The 10,705-nt window shown below is 35.9% G+C and overlaps 2 protein-coding genes across 2 annotated transcripts; both read left to right on the forward strand.

The window, feature by feature from the left end:
• The first annotated feature begins 1,021 nt into the window (after positions 1-1,021).
• LOC100259814 (glyceraldehyde-3-phosphate dehydrogenase B, chloroplastic) lies at positions 1,022-4,410 on the forward strand. Its single transcript, XM_002273718.5, has 9 exons — positions 1,022-1,317; positions 1,392-1,505; positions 1,788-1,949; positions 2,043-2,210; positions 2,295-2,455; positions 2,919-2,980; positions 3,064-3,113; positions 3,206-3,612; positions 4,019-4,410. Exons 1-9 carry the CDS (start codon positions 1,216-1,218, stop codon positions 4,152-4,154), a joined length of 1,362 nt encoding a protein of 453 aa, XP_002273754.1. The 5' UTR covers positions 1,022-1,215; the 3' UTR covers positions 4,155-4,410.
• Positions 4,411-5,657: 1,247 nt separating this feature from the next.
• On the forward strand, positions 5,658-10,476 carry LOC100247854 (serine/threonine-protein kinase/endoribonuclease IRE1b). The gene is made up of 6 exons (XM_002272898.5): positions 5,658-6,273; positions 6,464-6,686; positions 7,016-8,550; positions 8,874-9,049; positions 9,356-9,602; positions 9,864-10,476. Exons 1-6 carry the CDS (start codon positions 6,128-6,130, stop codon positions 10,312-10,314), a joined length of 2,778 nt encoding a protein of 925 aa, XP_002272934.1. The 5' UTR covers positions 5,658-6,127; the 3' UTR covers positions 10,315-10,476.
• The last annotated feature ends 229 nt before the right edge of the window (positions 10,477-10,705 follow it).

Consider the following 10,705-nt stretch of genomic DNA (forward strand, 5'->3'; position numbering starts at 1 on the left):
TAATTTTACTTGTATTATATATTATGCCAACATAAAATGTTTTTTAAACTATCAAATTTATTTTGATGAAAAAAAAAAACTTGTGCATGTGTTTGCTAATTTTTTTCTGCAAGAGAATTAAATTTAAGAATAATGGAATGAAAACTTTAAATAAGTATCCACCACTGTAACATCATAAAGTGATGGATAAGTTGTAGGCTTGAATCCTAAAGTGGCTTCAATAATTTTAATTATTAAAAACATAAAAAAAATTAAAATATTTTAATTTGATAAACAATTGTATTTTTTAAAATAGTTGGAAAATATTTCTTTTATTCAAAATCTATTTAGCCAAATAAAACTATGAAAAGAAAATAGGATAAATTAAATCACAATTTTGTTTTCTAAAATTAGTTACTACCCATTAATTTAAGGGTCTTTGGACCGTTAAATTGAAATGAGAAATTCTAAGCTTCGTCAATTTCACTGCTGAGAAGTGAGAAGAGAATGAACCCAAGTCAAAATTTCACTTTTCTAACTTTAGTTTCGCCCATTTCATTGCAAAAATCACAGAAAGAATATAAGCCCATTTCATGTGGCTCAAAATTTCCAATATTATAACCTTCCAATTCACTACACAGTTTTCATGGCACTGGTCCAATCAACAGACTTCAGAACAGAGCCGAGTTTTTTTCTTTCTTCAGTTCTTAGCTAGGAAATGCTATTAACCCATGTCACTCCAAAATGAGAAAACAAAGATATTATTCTCCGAAACTTGTCCACCATCCACCATGATTTCTTATGAACCAGAAAAAAATGGCCCAAAAAAAAAGAAAGAAAATTACAGGGTGTGGGGCCTTTAATTTTCTGCTTTTTCACGGTGTATTGGGCTCATTTCATACACCACATCTGACGTCTCCTCACAATTTGTGGTAATTAAGCTATCTGTCATTCAGAAAAATATGTGAGGAGATTTTGGGAAAAAAGATTAATGGGTGAGGCTCCAAGAAGTCAAGAACCTGTGGCTCAGATCTTTTAGGTTGCAGTGGATGCCCCATAACATCATCTTATCTCATATCTGCATGTCCCCTTCTCTCACCACACATTTTCTTTACCCCAGTTGCAGCCATAATTTTATACTTAAACCTTTGACAATGTATTGTTAATAACTGAATCAACCAATTCAACTGTATATATAGTGCTGAGGAAGCTTTCCTCTTAGCTTTAGTTGCAGCCATGGCCTCTCATGCAGCTCTGGCTTCTTCAAGAATCCCAACAACCAACACCAGGCACCCCTCCAAGGCCTCTCACTCTTTTCCCACTCAGTTTTTCGCCAAGGTCTGTCTCCCACTTTCTCTTTTTTCTCCTTTGTAGGAAGCATATATAGCTCAGTTCTTTTTGGCTATATGCAGAGGCTGGAAGTGGCTGAGTTCTCTGGGCTTAGATCCGGTGGGTGTGTGACCTTTGCCAAGAATGCTAGAGAGCCTTCCTTCTTTGATGTTGTGGCTTCCCAACTTACTCCCAAGGTTATCTGCAAGAACTTTTGATTGTTATCTTGTTTGATTAATTTCTTAAGCATCATCTATTTTGATTGTTCTCAAGCATGTTTATATGGGTTTTGAGCAACTGATGATAATCAACTACTGCAAAACTGGATTTTTATTTTTATTTTTGAAATCTATACCCATCAGGGTAAAATATGGAAAATAGGGTTATTGATATAGAGTTTGAAGAAGATTCATTATATGAAGATGGATTGTAATTATTTTGGTAGTACTGATAAGTTGGATTTGATTCTTTGAAATTAGGCTGGAGGGCCAGCTCCAGTTAGGGGAGAAACAGTGGCCAAATTGAAGGTGGCGATCAATGGATTCGGGCGCATTGGTAGGAACTTCCTCCGGTGCTGGCATGGGCGGAAAGACTCTCCCCTCGATGTTATTGTCGTCAATGACAGTGGTGGTGTGAAGAACGTAAGCAATACTCTGAATTTCCCAAATGAATTTCCATGATTTTCATGATCTAGATTGGTTGATTCAACAGTATTGATTTGTAAAAAAACGCAGGCTTCGCACTTGCTGAAATATGACTCTATGCTTGGAACATTCAAAGCTGAAGTGAAGATAGTGGACAACGAGACCATCAGCGTGGATGGCAAGCCCATCAAGGTCGTCTCCAGCAGGGACCCCCTGAAGCTCCCATGGGCTGAGCTCGGTATCGACATTGTTATTGAGGTAATATCATGGTATTAGGCCTCAGGTTGTGTGTTTTCCTTACATTGAACCCTGGGAAATTTGAGATTTTGGGGTTTCCTGCAGGGGACCGGAGTCTTCGTGGACGGCCCTGGTGCTGGAAAACACATCCAAGCTGGTGCCAAGAAGGTTATTATCACGGCACCAGCCAAAGGGGCTGATATTCCAACCTATGTTGTTGGAGTAAATGAAGGAGATTACTCCCATGAGGTTTCCAACATTGTGAGGTGAGTTGAGAGTATATGGCAGCCAAGTGAATACATTCTAAGTAGGGGTGACAATACGTGTAGATGGGGTTGCATTTGTGTCATGTTAAAGCCCAAATATTCTCTACTACATAAGTCGACCCGAATGATAATCATATAAAAAATATAAACTCAAATTCTAATTACTCAAATTCTACTAATTATTAAACGGTAACATCAAATGTGGATTAAATAGTTTAAAGTTATAATTAAGTTGATTAATAAAATTATTAAATGAGTAAATTTTCATATAATGCAAATTGACGCAAAACCTGCCTATTTACTAAATGGGTTATAAAGGTCAACACGAATTTGATTAAAACCTGATTATATTCCATCCAAACTCGCAAAAAATGTGTTGGATTTAAATGATATTGGGCAACTTGTATGGAACTTTGTCATCCCTAATTCTAAGGCATATTGATTGAGATATTGATGTTTGCAGCAATGCCTCCTGCACTACAAATTGCCTGGCTCCTTTTGTGAAGATCCTGGATGAAGAATTGGGTAAGCATTTCCCACTTTCACAGTAATATCTGAATATGTGAATTGATTTTAGATTCTTAACTGACCCTTTACTTGTTTTCTAGGCATTGTCAAAGGAACAATGACTACCACCCATTCCTACACTGGAGACCAGGTCGATTCTACTCTTCATTAGCCAATGATCATCAATGAAATTCTTGGTGTAAAGGTGTTTGAAAAACATGGCTTTTGTTGTGGTTTGCGCAGAGGCTTTTGGATGCTTCACACAGGGACTTGAGGAGAGCCAGGGCAGCAGCATTGAACATAGTCCCGACAAGCACTGGCGCAGCCAAGGCCGTGTCCCTTGTGCTGCCCCAGCTCAAGGGCAAGCTCAATGGCATTGCCCTCAGGGTGCCCACCCCTAATGTATCAGTTGTTGACCTTGTCGTGAATGTTGAGAAGAAAGGAATCACAGCTGAGGATGTCAATGCCGCCTTCAGGAAGGCAGCTGACGGACCATTGAAGGGCATTCTGGCTGTCTGTGACGTCCCCCTCGTCTCAGTAGACTTCAAGTGCTCTGACGTTTCTTCCACCATTGATGCATCACTCACCATGGTCATGGGAGATGATATGGTCAAGGTGGTCGCCTGGTACGACAATGAATGGGGTTACAGGTGAGAGTTTATACTAGTTCAAATTCATGTGATTCATTGCTCATAAGATGAACCAATTAATTCAAAGTGTTTTCAATGGTGTTTATACTCAAAGAGCTCGTTAGAAGTGTTTGCAAGAATCATTCATTAAAAACTTGTTTGATTGTGATTTTAGAGAACATTTCTATGTGTTAGAAATGTTATGCTTTGTAAAATCACAATCAAAGGAGCTCCAAGTGCTTATTTAGGAAATATTATTCGTGATTTTTGAACTTTTTAAAAATATTTTATAAAATTTGTCAAGTACCTAAATGTTTTTTTCAAAAACCCTTGTTATATTAAAAGTGTTTTCTAAAAGCATTGTCAAATGTACTCGTAATTAAAATTTAAGCTGTAGCTTATAGCCTGTTTGGTTGTTGTTTTGCAGCCAACGGGTGGTCGATTTGGCTCATCTGGTGGCAGCCAAGTGGCCAGGTTTTGCTGCAGAAGGAAGTGGAGACCCATTGGAGGATTTCTGCAAGACAAACCCTGCTGATGAGGAGTGCAAAGTCTATGAAGCTTAAGCAGCTGCATTCTTTTTTCTCTTTGGGTTTTTGGCTAGTTGAAAGTTGTTTATGGTTTTAGGGGCCAGGGTTTTTCATTGATCTTCATCAAACAAATGCTTATATTTTGAATGGCGATTGAGGAAGAAAACAGAATCGTAAGACAATAACATGAAAGACAGTGCTCCCAAGCTGCATATGCCTTTCAAATTGATGCTTCTTTTGCATGGGCAATTTGAAAATAAATTTGGAGACTTCCACTTGTTTGGAAACTGTACTTAAAAAGAGCAATAACTATCAAACCATGTCATTTGTAATTAGATTGGGTAAAAAGTTGCTATATATGTATGAGCTACTTACACACCACACCAATGACTATGTTTGATTCCTGATTTTCTCATGTTGAGTTTTATTAAATAAAATAAGTATAATTAAAATTAACTTAAAATTTATATATTTTAAAATTATTTAATCATGGAAAGAAATAAGTAAAATGAGTTTAAAAAAACATATAAAAATAATTTATTAAATTTTAAAAAAAAATTAATCATTTTTTCTTTATTTTCTTTCCTTTACATTTTCTTTCAAATTTTTGAAAACCAAATATAACTTATGAGTTTTTGTCATGTCTACATGGGGTGATTTGTGAGATACTTTGTGTTAAGGAGCATGATATGCATGTTAAACTTTAATCCTATAAGTTTAAAGTTTTAGAAAAATTAATAGTTTAATATAATATCATAACTAAGTTTTGACATTATACATTCAAATCACTTTAATTTGCATATTTGTTTCCTTCTTTTGGTGTCTTTCTTATCAATTTATCTAATTTCTAATATGTTTATAATTAATCTAATAAAATTGTTGGTATAGTACAAAAATATATAATTATATATTAATACTATATTAAAATATTAAAAAATTATTAAGATACAAATCATATGAGTAAGTTAATTTTTTTAAAAATAAAATAAAATTATTCAAATAAAGATAAAAGTGCATTGAGTTTAAATAGAAGTTTTTAACCTTTCAAGTCCTAGAAGTTAGTATAAAAAAATTGAAAACTCTCCTTTTAGAAAGATTAAGAGAATATATATATATATATATATATATATATTATTTTTCATACTTTCATAATAAATCAAATATGAAAAATATCATTTTATTTAATATTTTCACTTTCATGGAATTCTAACATAATTTTAAAATTAATAAATTATTTCTATATATCTTTTTAAATTCATTTTATTTATTATAAATATTAAATAATTTTAAAATACACAAAATTTTAACCAATTTTAATTTTTTTATCCTTTTTTTTATAAATAGAATATGAGAACATTTTCTTTATTTTTATTTTTTAATTTTCATGGACCTTTCTAAGAACACTCTTTTACTATTTTTTATTTTTTATTTTTTATTTTATTTTTATTCCCCTATTACTTATGTATTAAATTGTAATAAGCGATATGTTAAAAACATTTTGTATTTAATACCTTATTAACTACGTATAAAAAAAATTTCCGATTCAAAAACTTCGGCGTTTCTTTTTCAAAACAATCGATCCCCAAAACCTACGGCTCTAATCCTTGTCTATGGATTTTCCTACTTTTATTTTCCAAAATACCCTAGTCGTCCAAAAAGACTTAGAATGAAACTCAGGGACGAAATCGTAAATATTCCCATAGAGACGTAGCGTACTTTAATTTCCAAAATACCCCGAGAAGTCAGCGGATGTAACTCAGGGGCGAAATTATAAACCTCTCCTCAAAATGACTGCGCCGACGATGACATGTCAAGATATGATTGGTCACGGCAATTAACCGGAGCCGCCACCATACAATACCCGATTTCTTCTTTCTCCTTGTTCCGGTAACGGATCCGAAACAGCTTTTGGGTATCTGCCAAGGGAAGAAGCACAACCCGCCAGTTGAATCTCAAAAATAATTCTGAAAACTCTAATTTATTGAGTAAAATCTGAAATCAAGGTTGAGATGAAACGTTCTTTGATCTTTCTTCTGTGGTTCATCTCCATATCGGGCGTTCTCGCAATCTCAACGAAGCCGGAGACCTCCCTCTTGAATCTCGACAGCAAGGGTTTCGATATCTTGAAGGCCAATTCCATAGTGCCACAAGCGCCGTGAGTACCGATGATTTCTTGATTCTTTTGATTCCGCTTGAATATTAGGGTTTTATAGAATTTTTTTGCAGTTTTTTTAAAACTTTGTAGAACCTGGAAATTTGGGTTTTCTGGATTCAGATTTGCTAGGTGAATTCAGATATTTTGGGTAAACTAGGAATTCATGAATTGTGTTTGGTGTTTGGTTCAGTAAAAATGATATAGCGCTAGTGGCTGCTTTAGATGGGACAATTTATCTCGTGGAGGCTAGTTCGAGGAAAATACTGTGGTCGTTCGCGTCTGGTTCATCTATCTATTCTTCGTATCAGGCTTTTCTTGATGGTGATAACGACAAGCAGCTGAGTACTGACTTCTTTATAGATTGTGGAGATGATTGGGAACTGTACAGGCATAACATTAGCTTCGGAAAAAGGGTATGCAAGCTTAACTTTTATCTTTATGCTTTTGGTGGTGAGTGTATAGATAACAACAACCCCAACTGTATGGTGTTGGCCACATATGTGATTAAAAAGCATAGTTCTTTAGTTTGAAACCTAGAAGATTTTGCTTGGGCTTTGATTTGTTGAAAGATTGATCATTTATTATGCTGTTGTAGTCTGGAGCTTCGCTAGAAAGATGTGAATCTTTTGCAGTTTGGATACTAAAAATAACCTGATGTTAATCTTTTCTTAGCCTGGAGAAATACTCATTTTGTTTTTCCAGATTGCTCTGGTTAATGTGCATTACTGTTTGTTGGCCCCAGGAAAAACTTCTATTGACTCCTGAAAAATATGTTGAAGGTGCGCCTTATGTATCAAAGGATGGAGTCACAGTGGGATCAAAGAAAACCACAGTATTTCTTGTTGACGCCAAATCTGGAACAATTATTAACACTTTTAGATCAGATGCTTCTCCTTTGATAGGAGGGTTTCAAAGTGATGAAGAAAACCCTATTCTATCTAGGGAAGAGATTGAAGAATTGATAGAGCCTGGTGATGTGGATTTGCAGAAAGTTGAGCTGCCACTTTACATCATGAGGACAGATTATGTACTGCAGCATTTCTCTCCAACTTCTGGCAAGGTGTTGTGGAATGTAAAGTTTGCTGATATTGAGGCTGTTTTTCAGTGTCCAGGGACTGAGATTGGTTCAGAATATATGAGTGATATTGAGTCTCCATTGCATTGTCAGACAAGGGCTTCTGTATACCGAATCCGTGAGCCTAGCTTGTTAGATTCTTTTCCCATGCATGATAGACTACCTAAGACTCTTCCTGCTGTGGAAGTGCTCTCTCTTCCTGCTTCTGAACCCAAATCCCATAGCTTGTTAGATTCTTTTCCCATGCATGATAGACTACCTAAGGCTCTTCCTGCTGTGGAAGTGCTCTCTCTTCCTGCTTCTGAACCCAAATCTCTTTCACAGCCTGTTGGCAGGTTACCTGGACCTCATCACCTTGGCCAAGGCAAACCACTGCTTGCATTGCCCCTTTCTGAGGGGACTTTGAGTGTTCATGGTGGTGATGCTAGTGAAATGGATATCATGAGTATTGTTTCTGACAATATTGAGAAACTTGGAATATGGGCTGCCCCACTACTGTTCATTGTTGGCTTCATCATTTACCAATTTTTTGCAGTTCGAGAACCTGGCAAATCAAGGCCCAAGGATTCTAAAGTACAAGGTATCAGTCCCAAAAAGAAGAAAGCTCGGAAATCAGTAATCAATAAGAACAATGCCAGTAATGAGAAAAGGCATGGAAATATCTCACATGAGAGTAAGGTTGCAGACAATAATGGACTTTCACAAGTCGAGAGAAATGAAATAAAATTGGAGTTGAACTCTAATAGTCTTGCTGATGTTCATGTAGGCGAACGCAAGATTGGTAAGATGCTTGTATCTAAGAAAGAAATTGCTAAGGGAAGCAACGGTACCATTGTACTTGAGGGAATTTATGATGGCCGTCCAGTAGCTGTTAAACGCCTTGTGCGGACACATCATGATGTGGCTTTGAAAGAAATTCAGAATCTTATTGCATCAGATCAGCATCCAAATATTGTTCGATGGCATGGAGTGGAGTATGATCAAGATTTTGTTTATCTCTCTCTGGAACGCTGCAATTGTAGCTTAAGTGATTTGATTTATTTATGCTCCGATTCTCAAGATCAACTAGTTAACCAGGACTGGGATTCCAACATCTTGAATGAGTATATTGTTCGATTACATTCAATAATGGATCCAAACAAGGATTTTGAATTATGGAAGACTAATGGATATCCCTCTCCTCAGTTGTTAAAATTGATGAGGTATGTTCAAAGTCCTAGATCTCCTTCTTCCTTTGGATACTGGTTAAGTTTTCTCATACCATTCGTTTGGTTATTCTTTATCTTTATAACTAGTACATAGATGTGTATATGAAAGCCTTTTGTCTGATATGACCGAAAGTATGAGACTCCTCAATCCCAACTAAAAGGGATTTTCCCTTTGGACTCTTATAAACAATATGCTCATTTTTCTCCATGCAACAGTGCCACTGAATTACATTAGAATTACACTTGATTAAAGAGTTGAATGAATTACGTGATAAAACTATTGGAATTTGATATTTCCACAATCCTAAATTGTGCAGGGATGTGGTCTCTGGGCTAGCCCATTTGCATGAACTTGGAATTATACATCGCGACCTAAAGCCTCAAAATATTTTGATAATCATCAAGGGGAAATCCTTATCTGCAAAACTTTCAGATATGGGTATCAGCAAGCGTCTTCTTGGGGATATGTCTTCCTTAACTCACCATGGTACTGGTGAGTATCTTATATCAGTCGTGTTGTTAATGTTCTTCAATACTTGGAAGCACACTGGTAGGGTTGTTCAAATTACAACTAAATAAGCCCAGGGAGGAAAACTTTTGAGTTAGGAACAATCTGAATGTTGATTCAGTCAGTTTGCTTATTCCTATTTGTAATTCTATAAACCTTAATCAGAATTTTATTTTTAAACTTGAGTATCGGGCTGGCCTCTCTAAAACATCCTTGTGTTTGATACATTCCTGCATGTGGACTAATTAAAACATATTTGTTCTTTCCTCTATATCATTGTTAAAAATGCAGGTTATGGGAGTTCAGGTTGGCAAGCACCTGAACAACTTCGCCATGGACGCCAAACACGTGCAGTGGATTTATTTAGCTTGGGCTGTGTTCTTTTTTTTTGTCTTACGGGGGGTAAACACCCATATGGTGACAATCTTGAACGTGATGTGAATATTGTGAATAACAGGAAAGACCTATTCTTAATAGAGAATATTCCTGAAGCTGTGGATCTTTTCTCTCTTCTCCTAGAGCCTGACCCAGATTTAAGGTAATCCATTTGTCCTTATATCATAATATAAGTTTGAAGTTGGGCTAAAGAATTGCTTTCATGAATCATAATATAATATAAGTTTGTATGTAAAGTCCATCTAAGAGGCAGCTCTTCTGTTGGCTGACTCTATTTACAAGCATATATCTCTATTTAGAATTGGAGGGCATCAGTTATAAATGTTAAAGTTCTATTCAACTCGTTGCAATTTAGGTATTAAAATTTTCTTTATATGATGATATGGCTTCAATGTGTTATTAGGCCAAAGGCCATGGACGTGTTGCATCATCCTTTCTTTTGGAGTTCTGAAATGCGACTTTCATTTCTTCGAGATGTCAGTGATCGTGTGGAATTGGAAGACAGGGAGAATGAATCCCAACTCCTAAAACAATTAGAAAGCATTGGAACATTGGCTTTGAATGGGAAATGGGATGAAAAGATGGAAGGTGCATTCATCAATAACATTGGCCGCTACAGGCGCTACAAATTTGATAGTGTCCGTGATTTACTGAGAGTCATACGAAACAAGTTAAATCACTACAGGGAGCTTCCTTCAGATATCCAGGAAATTTTGGGCCCGGTTCCTGAAGGATTCAATTTATATTTCTCGAGTCGATTTCCAAGATTCTTAATCGAGGTTTATAAGGTGATACACACACACTGTAGGGAGGAAGAATTCTTTCAAAAGTATATTCAAAGAAATCTTATCTAACCCAACCTCCTCTTTCTCCCTTCTTGCTTTCCCGGCTTCCCTTTTAGCTGCAAGAAAATCTGTGAAATATACTGTAAATATTCATTATATTATACCATCAACAGATACATGTATCATTTCATTACCTCAGACGTATTTAGCACACGTTTCCTTTTCTGATGATTTCATGACTAATAATACTCTAGTGTTAAACAGTCCCCAACCACTTGGAAGCTAGAAGTGCATAGAATCCTGCAGGTATGCAGATTTCCTGTTCTTTTCAAATTCTGCCTTCTCTTATGCTCCTAGTTTCGAGATTTTGAAACAACTTTGTTTCAGGTACATTATTTTTCCAGTTATACTTAACATGGTAGAGACGCACCCAATCATCCAGTGGAAAGATGAAACAATG

The sequence above is a fragment of the Vitis vinifera genome, chromosome 18 (genome assembly GCF_030704535.1).
Source record: "Vitis vinifera cultivar Pinot Noir 40024 chromosome 18, ASM3070453v1".
In the NCBI taxonomy this organism is placed as follows: Eukaryota; Viridiplantae; Streptophyta; class Magnoliopsida; order Vitales; family Vitaceae; genus Vitis; species Vitis vinifera.

Coding starts and splice junctions, on each gene's coding strand:
- LOC100259814 (XM_002273718.5), top strand. CDS start 1,216: ATGGCCTCTCATGCAGCTCTGGCTTCTTCAAGAATCCCAACAACCAAC. Junction 1,950..2,042: donor ACAGTGGTGGTGTGAAGAAC/GTAAGCAATACT, acceptor AAAAAAACGCAG/GCTTCGCACTTGCTGAAATA. Junction 3,613..4,018: donor GACAATGAATGGGGTTACAG/GTGAGAGTTTAT, acceptor GTTGTTTTGCAG/CCAACGGGTGGTCGATTTGG.
- LOC100247854 (XM_002272898.5), top strand. CDS start 6,128: ATGAAACGTTCTTTGATCTTTCTTCTGTGGTTCATCTCCATATCGGGC. Junction 8,551..8,873: donor CAGTTGTTAAAATTGATGAG/GTATGTTCAAAG, acceptor TAAATTGTGCAG/GGATGTGGTCTCTGGGCTAG. Junction 9,603..9,863: donor GAGCCTGACCCAGATTTAAG/GTAATCCATTTG, acceptor ATGTGTTATTAG/GCCAAAGGCCATGGACGTGT.